At 47.7% G+C, this 15,482-nt stretch overlaps 1 protein-coding gene across 1 annotated transcript in view; it reads left to right on the top strand.

Moving 5' to 3' along the window:
- SYCE1 (synaptonemal complex central element protein 1) overlaps positions 1-15,482 on the top strand; it is a 335,387-nt gene that overhangs the window by 63,185 nt on the left and 256,720 nt on the right. The window contains exon 3 of the mRNA XM_085631497.1: positions 5,293-5,352. Within this exon, the coding sequence (XP_085487623.1) occupies positions 5,293-5,352 (60 nt within the window). The remainder of the gene's footprint in view (positions 1-5,292; positions 5,353-15,482) is intronic.

Consider the following 15,482-nt stretch of genomic DNA (forward strand, 5'->3'; position numbering starts at 1 on the left):
TTCTTCCAGATCATCCAAAAGGGATTATTCACCGACACTCTCGGAGACGCCACCCTCTCGGGTATCTCCGGTAGATGATATTTCTACGTTTCAAGAAGTGTTGTGTAGAGGAGCTACAAAATTAAATATCCCTATGCCGGTTCAGGAGACAACTTCATCCATAATTTTTGAAACTCTTCATGAACGCACAGTGTCACGCCCTTTATTGCCGTTAGTCCCCGGTTTGCTACAACCGGTAATGGATATCTTTCTCACACCAGCAACCACCAAAACGGCGCCGGCGAGAATTCTAAAAAAGTACCGTCCAGCTCCGGAGGATCCTCTATTCCTTAAATCGGATCCTCCACCGGACTCTGTCATCACCGCCGCTGCCAGGAAGACACATGCAGTAGCGGGATCTTCAACGGTACCACCAGATAAGGACAGTAAAACACAAGACTCCTGGGGGAGGAAAGTTTGCGGCTCAGCATCCTCAAGCCTTAAGGTGGCGAGTGCCTCGGCGCTTCTGGGGCGCTATGATAGGTCATTATGGGACTCTCTGCAGAGGTTCATTTACAAAGTTCCATCAGAGGACAGACGGGACTTTGAAGAGATTTTGCATGAGGGGAGTCTGGTTTCTAACCAGATCATAAGTGCAGCGGCAGACGGGGCAACACTGGCAGCGCATGAATATGCACATGGAGTCACAGCCAGAAGATCATCCTGGCTTAGATTGACGGCCTTGAAACCGGAAGCGCAGGCAAGAATTTTAAATCTGCCTTTCTCCGGTAGTTCTCTTTTTGGGTCCCATGCAGACGAAGAAATGGCCCGTATGAAAGCAGAGCTGGAGACCATGAAAGCTGTCGGGCTTGAAAAGAGAAAAGAGTTTCGACGCCGCAAGGGAAATGACAGGCGCAGTTACCAACAGAGGGTTCAAACCCCTCATTGGCAAAAGAACCAGGACCAGCAAGGTCAAAAGAAACAGCAATACCAGTCCCGCAAGCCATCCAGGGGACGAGGTAACAACAGGCAGTCTAATGCTGGAAACAAAGCTCCGGGGAAGCAATGAGAAGCCGCTTCCTCAGATGCTGTCCACCGCTCCGGTGGGAGGAAGTGTTGCACATCATCTTCCAGAGTGGCAATCCATCACAAAGGACAAGTGGGTACTGAATATACTGCGTCATGGGTACTCGCTTCGTTTCAAAAGTCACCCCCCATCGATTCCTCCTGTCAATTCATCCCAGCATCTAAAGCAGCTCAGAGAAGAGGTAGCGACGCTACTACTCAAATCTGCAATAGAGAAAGTGCCCATAAACCAGAGAGGAAAGGGAGTTTACTCCAGATACTTTCTCATCCAAAAGAGGAGTGTGAAGGTAGAGTTCAGACCCATTTTAGACCTACGGATACTGAACAAGCACATAAGAAAGGAAAAATTTCGCATGCTGGCGCTCCACCAAATATATCCTCTTCTCCGGATGGGCGATTGGATGTGTTCACTGGACCTTCAGGATGCATATTTCCATATTCCCATCCTAAGGAATCATCGAAAATTTCTCAGGTTTGTGGTAGGCAACTCTCACTATCAGTTCAAAGTCCTCCCTTTTGGCCTGAAGTCAGCTCCTCGAGTATTCACAAAATGCGTGGCAGTAGTAGCGGCTGCTCTGAGACGCGCAGGAGTCTTCGTCTATCCCTACCTAGACGACTGGCTAATAAAGGGCTCATCACCACAGAATGTGCGGTCACAGCTGTCGCTATGCCTGAGCTTATGTCGCAAGTTGGGTCTCAGAGTGAATGTCAAAAAGTCCAATTTTTCACCAACGCAGAGGATCCACTACCTGGGTGCAACTATAGACTCCGTAGTAGGAAAAGTGTTTCCTTCGGAGGAAAGACAGTCATCCATTATGCTAAAAGGCAGACAGATCATAACCAGCAATCTGTCGTCGGCAAGGCGAATCTCATCTCTGCTAGGGGCCATGGCATCCTGCATCTTCCTAGTGCCCAATGCCAGGCTAAGGATGCGTCCTCTCCAGCAAGATCTCGAGGACAAATGGGATCAAAGGAACTCCCTGTGGGAAGAAAAGGTTTGCCTCTCCTCTGCAGCCAAACAGTCAGTCAAGTGGTGGCTGAAGCCAAGGAATCTACAAGTGGGGATCCCCTTCCATCAAGAACCCCCAACTCAGACCTTAATCACCGACGCATCCCTTCAAGGCTGGGGTGCGCATTTCGGGTCTCTGCAAACTCAGGGACGGTGGTCCAGCAGCGAACAGTTGTACCACATCAACATGCTGGAGCTCAGGGCAGTCCACCTAGCCCTCAAAGCGTTCCTGCCTGCGATCACGACGAGTACCATTCTAGTACAGACGGACAATACCACCACAATGTACTACCTGAACAAACAGGGGGGTACTCGCTGGAAGCTCAGTCCCTGTGGCACTGGATCCTAGCAAGGAACATCTCATTGAAAGCGGTGCACCTACCAGGAGAACTCAACGTGCAAGCAGACTTGCTCAGTCGGCATTTTCAAGAACCAGAGGACTGGGTGATCAACGACGAGGTGTTAGAAGACATCTTCGAGGAATGGGGGCGCCCGCAAGTGGACCTCTTCGCGGACGAGCAAAACACAAAATGCCGAGGCTTCGCCTCAAGATACCATCGACCAGGATCCCTAGGGAATGCCCTTTTGATCAATTGGTCAATGACATTTGTGTACGCTTTTCCGCCTCTCCCACTAATTCCCAAGGTGGTGACCAAGCTACAGAATTCATCTGCCAAGATGATCCTCATAGCACCGGACTGGCCGAGGCAGTGGTGGTACACGGATCTCCTACACATGTCGATCCGCCCCCACAAGCGGCTGCCGTGCAGGCCGGACTTGTTATCCAAGATGCAGGGGAAGATTTACCATCCCAGCCTTCCCTCGCTGAGCTTAACAGCATGGCTCCTGAAGTCCTCCAGTATGGCCATCTGAACCTCCCTCAAGAGTGTATGTCCATACTGAAGGAAGCCAGGAGGCCTTCGACAAGACACTCCTACTTCTGTAAGTGGAAAAGATTTTATATATGGTGTGCTCAGCATCATTATGATCCCACTAAATGCCAGGAGGATGTAATTTTGCCCTATCTTCTACATTTAGCAAGGGCAGGGTTGAAATTTTCATCCATAAAGGTTCACCTTGCAGCCATAACAGCATACAGGCGTTCGCCTTCACAGCAGTCATTTTTTAAAGTGCAGGTAGTGAAGGATTTCTTGCAAGGACTCAAGAAAGTCTATCCCCCTGTTAGACCTCCCTCTCCTTCCTGGGAGCTAAACTTGGTTCTGTCGAAGCGCATGGGTTCGCCTTTTGAACCTATTCATAAGGCTACCCTACAGCACCTCACATGGAAGACAGCATTTTTAATAGCCATCACTTCAGCACGGAGGGTCAGTGAGATACAGGCCCTCTGTTCTAAAGAACCCTACACAATTTTTCATCTAAATAGGGTGGTGATGAGAACTCATCCTTCGTTTCTACCCAAGGTGGTATCGGAATTTCATGTAAACCAAGCCATCTCCTTACCAACCTTTTTTCCCAACCCCTCCTCTCCGGCAGAGAGGGCGTTGCATTCTCTAGATGTCAAAAGGGTCCTAAAATTCTACCTAGATAGGACTAAGAATGTCAGGAAATCTGATCAATTGTTTGTGAACTATGGGGTTGTCCGTATGGGCTTTGCGGCTTCCAAACGTTCCATTGCTAGGTGGATTGTTTCAAGTATTACATTGGCCTACCAACTGGCTCAGAAACCATTGGGGGCGCGCCCTAAAGCGCATTCGACAAGAGGAAAAGCGGCTACCGCGGCTTTTCTCAATAATGTCCCACTCTCCGAGATCTGCAAGGCAGCCACTTGGAGATCTGTCCACACTTTTACCAGGCATTATTGTCTGGATTCGGACACCAGAGCAGACACTCAAGTAGGACAAGCCTCCTTGAGGAATCTGTTCCATGCATAATCATTTTCATGATTCTCTTTCTCCATGGGTGATACAACCTTAGTTTCATTTGCCTGCAGGTGGAAGGGGAGCTTGCTACTCTATTCAGTGCTTATGACTATTGATGAGGATCCCCTGGAAGAGAAGGGTAAGTTACTTACCTGTAATCCTAGTTCTCTTCCAGGGGTATCCTCATCAAAGTCATAAGCAACCCACCCACCTCCCCAGGCAAATGAGAAGAAGTGTATTATTCATTATGGAAAGGATATATCTTTGTGTTTAGGACTACGGTCCCGCAAAGAACAACTGACCTAACTGTCACCCCTGAGGCATGATGGGATATGGAAGTCAGGGCTGCCTTAAAGGCACGGTGCCAGTTTTTACCTGTACAGGGCTTTTTAGTCTCTATGGTATTATATTGCAATGCAGCCTGCAGGCTGGCAATGTGTTGTACATCTGTGTTTTTCCACAGTTTGTTCTCTTTATTTTTTGCTTTCTCATGAGTGTTTACCTCATTAAAAAAAAAAAAAAAAAGAGATTTAGGTGTATTGTTATACCTTTATATATATATATATATATATATATATATATATATATATATGTGTGTTATTGGATGTGTATATTTACATTGCCTAGCCTTTTATGGGAGCTGCATTTGCTTGGAAAAAATGATATATGTTTATACATATACAGAGCTGTATATATGTATGTTTTTTACATATATAATTTTATTATTTCCGGGGTCCCCGCACATGGGCGGGAATATTCAGTGCTTATGACTTTGATGAGGATACCCCTGGAAGAGAACTAGGATTACAGGTAAGTAACTTACCCTTATCAGTGTACAAAGGATATGTGCAGTGTATTATTTGGGTGATCTTGAATATATTTTTATTGCCCAGTGATATTGTGATATTTATTGCGAGTTCCTCCATTCATAGACCTGTATCTGTGTGTGTGTGTGTGCGTGTGTGTGTGCGTGCGTGTGTGTGTGCGTGTGTGTGTGCGTGTGTGTGTGTGTATATATATATATATATATATATATTTATATATATATATATATATATACACAACTGTAAATTGGGAAAAAAGCTAATTGTGACAGATGCTGTGGTGTAAAAATGGGTACCCATTGTTGGAAAATGAAATGGTTTAATAAAATCACAAGGAAAAGTCCAGGTGGACATCTAGGAAAATAGAAGATGTGACGAGTTATCAGGAGGAAAATGAATTGGCATGCCCATGGTGCAAAATAAAAGGGTGGTTGATGATATGCAAAGTATTAACACCGATTCTCCATAAAAGACTCCTTGAAATGAGATTATCTAATTCTCTTTCTTCCTGCAGCTGGAAACATGGAGCCAAGAATAGAAGACCTCGTGGACAGGATTGATAAACTACACAAAGGTCAATTTCGGGGAATATGTTGTGATGAAGTTTTAAGGCCCACAGGATGGAGAAAAATGAACATTGTTTTAATTATTTTATCCAGATACTGGTGTAGTTCTATAGAATACATAATATGGTGGGAATGGTTGGAAAATGTAGAATTTCTTTCAGCACAAAGTTAATATTTTACTTTCCCTAGCTGCCACGATGCCTGTACATGGGTACATAACTACACCAAATTCTTTATTGTGGTAGTTTTATGTACCTTAGGGTTATTGAAACTGAGAAAAATAGTATAGGTTTCACCTTCTTGCATGAATTCATGTACAGTAGGATAATTGGCTCATTCCCACTTTGACTATCATGTACCCTACATGTTAAACTTAACAAGAAGCTCCTGCACAGATTATCTGTGACACACTACTCTGGGATATGATTAATTAGTTTTTTTTTTTTTTTTTTTGGATCTCATGGTCATTTTAATTGTAAAAAAGCATTTCAACCAGACAAATCAACATAATAATGAATTTAATACACCACAGAAGGTAGAATTGTTACATAGCTCCGCAGTCGAGGAACTGCTGATGAAACAGAACATATAATCACAGTAAATCACAAGTAATGCACAATGTGCATATGTGCACTCTTTTTCAATTTCTCTGACAGGGAGATAAAAGTATTAGTCCAGAATCACACTCTGTTTGGTCAATGCCAAGGTCATGATTTGAACCCAGATTTGTGGTGTAGGAGAGTAGGGTCTGCTTTCTATGTTCACCCCCACTTTTTGCTTTTGCTTTACTGGTTTACGACTTAGATGTGGCTGTGGGCCTGCTAATCAGACCCACAGCCCTGCTGTTCTCTCTCTAAATTAATACTATGTACTTTAGGTGCATAACCCATTTGGATAGGATCACCTTATTGGCCCCTGTACAGTGTACCCTAGGTACCCAGGGCATAGGTGTACCCTAGGCCTACCAGGGGCTGCAGCATATATTGTGCCACCCCTGGCCTGGCCTTCCATTTTGACACAACTGGCTGATCACTCAGCTGGGGCAAGGTCGTGTAATCACCCCTTGCTTAGGTGTAGTATTCCTATACCTAACTTACATATAGACACATGTGTACCTATCAGTCACTCCTATGGCAGGCCTTGACAATCCTGGAGGCAGAGTGCTTGGTAACATGTGAGATGGTGCTCTAGCATGAGCTGAGCCTGTCTGCAGCTTTCGGAACCATGTCCTTATAGCTGTTCTATGATATAGCCTACCATATACTCTTAAAGTACCTTATAATCTTAGACGGTGATGGTAACTATGGTTTGGCTTTATCAAAACATGTCGTGTAAGGTGTCTAACACTCGGGAATAATACCCCCATGCCATTTCTGGACATGAGAATATTATTCCCCCCTTCTAGAGGGAAAGACATGTTAAAATCATACTTCAACTGTTAGCCTCTGACCAAAGCCTCAGCATCACAAAATGGATGCTGCTGCCACGACACAAGTCTGACCTCCTGCAGCTGGGAGTGATCCCAGACAGGGAGGCCTGGACAATAGGTTTCCTGCTTGGGGAGGTGCTAGCACCTCCCCAGACAGCCTTTAGTGTATTGGGGCAGGGTGGGCTGAAAGGAATGAGACATGCCTGGGGCACACAAGGTGTTCCTGGCATAGTCCAGTTCAAACCGGCGCTGGGGCACTCCAGCCCCAGCTCTGGCGCGAAACTGGACAAAGGGAAGTGGGTGTAACCACCCCCTCTCAGGTCCCACCCATAAGGCGTGACCTAGCAGGTATCCCAGCCCCCCAGATTAGTATAAGAGTGGGAGTTGGGCCTCAAGACTTTAGATTATCCTGAACCTGCAAAACTGAACAGAAACTCTGGACCTTCGACATTCGACGAAAGAAGAAGACTGAAGAATCTCCCTTGTAGCCAAGGAGTGGCTACCCTGTGCAAACAGGCACCATCAAGAGACTACCCTTTGCTTTGCGACCGTTCTACGAGGAACCGACTGCAGAGCCCGACCAGAGCCTTGATTTCCAGACTTCTCCGACCCTCATCCACATCTGCAGCAGAGCTGAGATCCGTGGAGGCGACGAGCGACGTGGGACCGGCTACCTGGGAAAAGTGGCTAGTAACTTACAGCGCAGCTTCTGAGGTACCCTCGAAGTTGTGCACCGGGGATTGAGAAGCCCCAACCCAAAGCACCATCTGCACCGAAGACCAGCCCCCCACACTCCACGAGTCCTGCGTGGGGCCCTTCAGCATTTTCCTGCTTGCCGCGTCTGTCCGGTTGCTTGCCCGCTGGCTAGTGGCCTTTGTGACGACGCTCCCTGAAATCTTCTGCGCTGGTTTGGCTCCTCCAGACTGGCTCCCACTTCTCTGCAAAGAAGAAGCACCCCAGACCTTCCTGGTCTGCACCAGAAGCAAGTCCCTTGTTCTTCGTGGGTTCCGCTTGCCAAGGCTTGGTGAGTCCTAGTCCAACTTCGACGCCGCCGACAGCAAGAGCCTTCGTGGGACAGCTCGCCTCCTGGTCCTGGTCGTCCTCGACGCTTCCTGGTCCTCCTGGCTGCAGCGACAAGCTTCACCTTCACCTGCAACTCTTCACGACATCGCCTGGTTCCTTCCTGGTTCCACGTGGTCACTGGCTAGTGACCGTGACTCTGTCCCCTCTGCTTGCAGGTTTCTTCTCTTCTTGATCCCAGCCTTGGGATCCACCGGACACTCTCCCCTGACTGCCTGTCAGCATCTTTCTTCAGGCATCCATAGGAGTCGACGACGAAAACGACGCATCTTCACCCCTATGCACCCGCAGCCAGTGGGCTAGGTAACTTGGGTACTCCGGTGCTCATCAGGATAGTGACTATCCTAGTGTCTAGTTTTCAAGTCTCAACTTCCTAGCTACTCCGGAAGTGTCCTAAATCCATCTATTTCTAAACTGTAACATTGCTATTGACTTTTACGCATTACGCGCGAGTGTTTCCACTCTGCACCCGAATCCCGTGGGCCTCCCACTTCCAAACTAACGCTAGTGTAGTGTAGCCCCAGCGATTCCCTAGGCCTAGGCCTATTCTATTTCCGTGACAGTGGTTCTTATACCACTTATTTAGTATATGGTTTGCGTGGCCCCTAGGGCCTAACTGTATTACTTACCTGTGTGACTTACTGTATGCATTAATAAGACTGTGTTGTACTTACCTCTAAACTCATAAAGAGTGCTGAGGGTTTGCTTAGAATAAATACACTTTATTTTATATATATATCTGTTGTGGTGTCCTTTCATTTGGTATTCAAGGGATTATATATGGTATCACAGCTGGCTTCACATGCCATTCAGAGTTTAGCCTAAGACTGCTCTTGTCCATGCTACCACTAGGATAGCTGGTCTATAAGGTTGACTTTACAACCAATCACCATAAGGGTATTTGGACTGATATAAGGTGTACACTATAACTAGTGACATCATACATCAGGCCAACTTCTCACATTGGTGAGCAGCGGTTGGGATCTGAGCTTGCTGTTGTAATACCATTGTAATCTTGAGATACTAAATTGAAAGATCACACAGATATTGTCTAGGTACATATAACATAGATTATTATACTTAAGTCCTACTGGACTTTGTAGTTGTAGGTTGAAGGGAGTAACACACCCTGACTACAACTACTAGAGAGGTTTAGTAGATACAACTAGTGTAGGTAGGTGCACACACCACACCCTCACTAGATCATGTCTCTGAGAGTAGATCAAGTAGATGCTCTCTCAGGAGGATCAGGTCTGCAAAAGATCCCCTCTAGATATGATACCTTAACATTCCAGGAGATGAGACACTTGTGTACCTCCAGAGGAATAAAACAGGGTGCAAACCCTACCCTCCTTCAGTTAAGACAACTCCTAGAGGAGTATGATGCTCAGAGGGCATCACAGGAAGGTGCCCTAGGCACAGAGGAGGGTCTACCCACCACAGAGGAGTCAGATGGGGCTTCAGATGGGGAGGTAGACAGCCAGAGCCAAGTAAGGAGACTTAGCCAGGCTAACTTAAGTTTACATGGGAGTTTGCATGGGGTCCCCCCATACAGACCCACAAGTAGACATTCACAGAGAAACAGGAGGGACAGATCCCCTTCAAGGGAATCCATCCACTCCCATGTCTCTAACACCTCTAATGCTTCCTCTCACAGGGGAATGACTTCACCTGAGAGAAAGGAGCATGCAGTCAGAATGAGGGAGGCTAATCTGAGGATTCAGAGGGAAGAACTTGCCCTTGCCAAAGAAAAGCTTGCTCTGGCTAGAGAACAAAAGTTAAGTGGGTTAGAACCCACTGGTGGCAGCAACATTCCTAGAGATAGAGACAGGCACTATGATAATAGAAACCTGAGCAAGATTGTCCCTCCCTACAAGTGTGGGGATGACATCCACAAATGGATAACTGCTTTGGAGAGAGCTTGCAAAGTACAGCAGGTACCCCAAAGTCAGTGGGCAGCTATCTTGTGGCTCTCCTTCTCTGAGAAAGGAAGAGACAAGCTCCTCACAGTTAGTGATGAGGATGCAGATAATTACACTGTCCTGAAGAGTGCTCTGATTGATGGGTTTGGCCTAACCACTGAACAATACAGGTTGTTGTTCAGGGATACCCAGAAGACACAGACTCAGGACTGGACTGACTTTGTAGATTGTGCCACTAAGGCTCTGGAAGGCTGGCTATTGGGAAGTAAGGTTAAGGACTATACAGGATTGTATAATTTGATCATGAGAGAACAAATACTTAACAACTGTCAAAACCAGCTATTGCATCAACACCTGATTGATTCTGATCTGACTTCTCCCCAAGAATTGGGAAAGAAGGCAGATAGATGGGTCAGGACTAGAGTTAAGCAGAAAAACCAGAACCAGGGCGGTGATCAGAAAAAGGCAGACCAGAAGGGTAATGAGCAGAAACAAAAAGACCAGAAGTCTTCACCAGGCCCCCAAAAGGCTCAGGGGGAGGGTGGTTCCAAAAAGGATAAGAAGAAAGAAGGCCAAAAGAAACCATGGTGCAACTATTGTAAGTCTACCTCACATTGGTTTAGTGAGTGCACCAAAAAGGATAAGCCCCCAGCCACCATTGCCCCTAAGGCAACTGTACCCCCTAGTTCAGCTGTAAGTGGTGGTTCCCAGCAAAAGGGTGTAGTAGGGTTAACCCTGGGAACTGAGGAGGATTCTGGCCTAGTCAGAGTACCTACTCAGGCTGTCCTGATCTGTGATGGGGACTTAGCTTTGTCCTCTACTGTAGGCCCCAGTAACCTGGGCAAGTACAGACAGACACCTTTTATCAACCAAAGAATGGCTCAGGCCTACAGGGACACTGGGGCTAGTGTCACAATGGTGACACCTGCTTTTGTGGACCCTGGACAGATCATACTAGGTGAGAATTACCTAGTGACCAACGCTAGCAATGCCACTACCTCCCATAGTGTGGCTATTGTTAACTTCTCCTGGGGAGGGGTAACTGGCCTCAAGAAAGTTGTTGTTAGTTCAGACCTTCCTGTAGAGTGTTTACTGGGCAATGATCTTGAAACTTCCGTTTGGTCTGAAGTGGAGTATAGGACCCATGCAGAAATGCTGGGGATAGATGCACATGTCCTTGCTGTGACCAGGTCACAGGCCAAAAAGTGCAACACTGAACAAGTGCTGGATCCTGAAACTATGGACCAGTCACAATCCAAGAGAAAGAGCAGTAGGGTTAAGGCTGTGCCTTCCCCCCTGCCTCAGGTGGTGGATCAGCCCTCCCAGGAGGATGATTCTGAGAGCCCTGAAGGAACTGTCCTAGAAGAACTTGAACCTGATCAGGTTGAGTTTCTTGGGACAGGGGGACCTTCAAGGGCAGATCTGAGGCAGGCTCAATTAGACTGCCCCTCTCTTGAACCCCTCAGACAGCTGGCTGCTGCTGAGGCTGCAGGGAATGCTCAAGGTACCCATAGAGTGTATTGGGATGAAGGGCTACTGTACTCAGAGGCTAGAGACCCCAAGCCTGGTGCATCCAGGAGGTTGGTCATACCACTGAAGTTCAGAGGCTTCCTTCTAACCTTGGCCCATGATATTCCCCTTGCAGGACATTTAGGCCAGAACAAGACTTGGGACAGGCTTGTCCCTCACTTTCACTGGCCCCATATGTCAGAAGATACTAAGGAGTTTTGTCGCTCCTGTGTCACCTGCCAAGCCAGTGGCAAATCAGGTGGCACCACAAAGGCCCCCCTCATACCACTACCTGTGGTGGGGGTCCCCTTTGAAAGAGTGGGCATAGATATTGTAGGACCAATGGACCCACAAACAGCATCTGGGCACAGATTCATACTGGTGATAGTGGACCATGCCACCAGGTACCCAGAAGCAATTCCCCTGAGGACCACAACAGCTCCTGTTGTGGCAAGGGCCCTGCTTGGAGTATTCTCCAGAGTGGGCTTTCCGAAGGAGGTCATTTCTGACAGAGGTGCCAACTTTATGTCAGGATACTTGACTGCAATGTGGAAGGAGTGTGGTGTTAACTATAAGTTCACCACCCCCTATCACCCACAGTGCAATGGGCTTGTTGAGAGATTCAACAAGACCCTAAAGGGAATGATAAAAGGATTACCAGACAAACTTAGGCGAAGATGGGACATCCTTTTACCCTGCCTTCTGTTTGCTTACAGAGAGGTCCCACAAAAGGGGGTTGGCTACAGCCCTTTTGAGCTTTTGTTTGGGCATCCTGTAAGAGGACCCCTGTGTTTGGTGAAGGAAGGATGGGAGAGACCTCTCAGACAACCCAAACTAGACATAGTGGATTATGTACTTGGTCTCCGCTCCAGGATGGCAGAGTATATGAAGAAGGCTTCTAAAAACCTTGAGGCAAGCCAAGAACTCCAAAAAGCTTGGCATGACCAAAAGGCTGTACTGACTGTTTACCAGCCAGGGCAGAAAGTGTGGGTGTTGGAGCCAGTGGCCCCAGCAGCACTCCAAGACAAATGGTCTGGACCCCACACTATTGTTGAGAAAAAGGGAGAAGTCACCTACTTGGTGGACCTTGGGACTCCCAGAAGCCCCCACGGGGTGCTTCATGTCAACAGATTAAAGGCATATGTTGACAGGGCAGACATGGGGCTACTCATGGCTACAGATGAGGGGCAGGAGGAAGAGAGTGACCCTCTCCCAGACCTGTTGACTCAGAACCCTGATGATGGCTCAGTTGATGGTGTGGTCTTTTCTGACAGCCTCACTGTCCATCAGCAACAGGACTGCAGACAAGTTCTGCAGGCCTACAGACATATGTTCTCTCTGACCCCAAGTCAGACAAACTGGTGCACCCATGAGGTGGACACTGGTGACAGTCTGCCTGTAAAGAGTAAAATCTACAGGCAACCTGACCATGTCAGGGACTGCATAAAAGTTGAGGTACAAAAGATGTTGGAGCTGGGAGTCATTGAACCTTCAGAGAGCCCTTGGGCTAGTCCTGTAGTCCTTGTGCCAAAACCTCACACCCAAGATGGTAAGAGAGAGATGAGGTTTTGCGTGGATTACAGAGGTCTCAATGCTGTCACTAGGACAGATGCCCACCCAATACCTAGGGCAGATGAGCTCATTGACAGACTGGCAGCTGCTAAGTTTTTGAGCACATTTGACCTAACAGCAGGCTACTGGCAAATCAGACTAGCTGAGAGTGCAAAGGCCAAAACTGCTTTCTCGACCCCAGGAGGACATTATCAATTTGTGGTAATGCCCTTTGGTTTGAAGAATGCACCTGCCACTTTCCAAAGGCTGGTGAATCAAGTCCTTACTGGGTTGGATGATTATTGTGCAGCTTATCTTGATGATATTGCTGTCTTTAGCTCCACCTGGGAGGATCACCTGGTCCACCTGAGGAATGTTTTAGAGGCCCTGCAAAAGGCAGGCCTCACTATCAAGGCCACTAAGTGCCAGATAGGGCAGAGCAAGGTTGTATACCTGGGCCACCTAGTTGGTGGGGGTCAGGTTCAACCACTGGAGAGCAAGATCCAGACCATAAAGGACTGGGCTCCTCCAACTACCCAGACTCAGGTCAGAGCTTTCTTGGGCCTGTCTGGGTACTACAGAAAGTTTGTTAAGAACTATGGGTCCATAGTGACACCACTTAATGACTTGACCTCCAAGAAGATGCCAAAGAAAGTTCAGTGGACAGCAAGCTGTCAAAAAGCATTTGATGACCTGAAGCAGGCCATGTGCAGTGCACCTATTCTGAAAAGTCCAGACTACTCCAAAGAGTTCATTGTCCAGACAGATGCTTCTGAGTTAGGTGTGGGAGCTGTTCTTTCACAACTGAATGTAGATGGTCAAGACCAGCCCATTGCTTTTATAAGTAGAAGGCTGACCCCTAGAGAGAAACGTTGGTCAGCTATTGAGAGGGAGGCCTTTGCTGTGGTTTGGGCCCTGAAGAAGCTGAGGCCATACTTGTTTGGCACTCACTTCAAGATTCAGACAGACCATAAGCCCCTCTTGTGGCTAAATCAGATGAAGGGTGAAAATCCCAAACTTCTTAGGTGGTCCATTTCCCTACAGGGGATGGACTTCACAGTGGAACATAGACCTGGGACTGACCATGCCAATGCAGATGGACTCTCCAGATATTTCCACTTAGAACATGAAGACTCAACTGGTCAAGGTTAGTTTAATGTCCCTAAGTTTGGGGGGGGGTTGTGTAGGAGAGTAGGGTCTGCTTTCTATGTTCACCCCCACTTTTTGCTTTTGCTTTACTGGTTTACGACTTAGATGTGGCTGTGGGCCTGCTAATCAGACCCACAGCCCTGCTGTTCTCTCTCTAAATTAATACTATGTACTTTAGGTGCATAACCCATTTGGATAGGATCACCTTATTGGCCCCTGTACAGTGTACCCTAGGTACCCAGGGCATAGGTGTACCCTAGGCCTACCAGGGGCTGCAGCATATATTGTGCCACCCCTGGCCTGGCCTTCCATTTTGACACAACTGGCTGATCACTCAGCTGGGGCAAGGTCGTGTAATCACCCCTTGCTTAGGTGTAGTATTCCTATACCTAACTTACATATAGACACATGTGTACCTATCAGTCACTCCTATGGCAGGCCTTGACAATCCTGGAGGCAGAGTGCTTGGTAACATGTGAGATGGTGCTCTAGCATGAGCTGAGCCTGTCTGCAGCTTTCGGAACCATGTCCTTATAGCTGTTCTATGATATAGCCTACCATATACTCTTAAAGTACCTTATAATCTTAGACGGTTATGGTAACTATGGTTTGGCTTTATCAAAACATGTCGTGTAAGGTGTCTAACACTCGGGAATAATACCCCCATGCCATTTCTGGACATGAGAATATTATTCCCCCCTTCTAGAGGGAAAGACATGTTAAAATCATACTTCAACTGTTAGCCTCTGACCAAAGCCTCAGCATCACAAAATGGATGCTGCTGCCACGACACAAGTCTGAACTCCTGCAGCTGGGAGTGATCCCAGCCAGGGAGGCCTGGACAATAGGTTTCCTGCTTGGGGAGGTGCTAGCACCTCCCCAGACAGCCTTTAGTGTATTGGGGCAGGGTGGGCTGAAAGGAATGAGACATGCCTGGGGCACACAAGGTGTTCCTGGCATAGTCCAGTTCAAACCGGCGCTGGGGCACTCCAGCCCCAGCTCTGGCGCGAAACTGGACAAAGGGAAGTGGGTGTAACCACCCCCTCCCAGGTCCCACCCATAAGGCGTGACCTAGCAGGTATCCCAGCCCCCCAGATTAGTATAAGAGTGGGAGTTGGGCCTCAAGACTTTAGATTATCCTGAACCTGCAAAACTGAACAGAAACTCTGGACCTTCGACATTCGACGAAAGAAGAAGACTGAAGAATCTCCCTTGTAGCCAAGGAGTGGCTACCCTGTGCAAACAGGCACCATCAAGAGACTACCCTTTGCTTTGCGACCGTTCTACGAGGAACCGACTGCAGAGCCCGACCAGAGCCTTGATTTCCAGACTTCTCCGACCCTCATCCACATCTGCAGCAGAGCTGAGATCCGTGGAGGCGACGAGCGACGTGGGACCGGCTACCTGGGAAAAGTGGCTAGTAACTTACAGCGCAGCTTCTGAGGTACCCTCGAAGTTGTGCACCGGGGATTGAGAAGCCCCAACCCAAAGCACCATC

The sequence above is a fragment of the Triturus cristatus genome, chromosome 10, assembly GCF_964204655.1.
Source record: "Triturus cristatus chromosome 10, aTriCri1.1, whole genome shotgun sequence".
Lineage (NCBI taxonomy): Eukaryota > Metazoa > Chordata > Amphibia > Caudata > Salamandridae > Triturus > Triturus cristatus.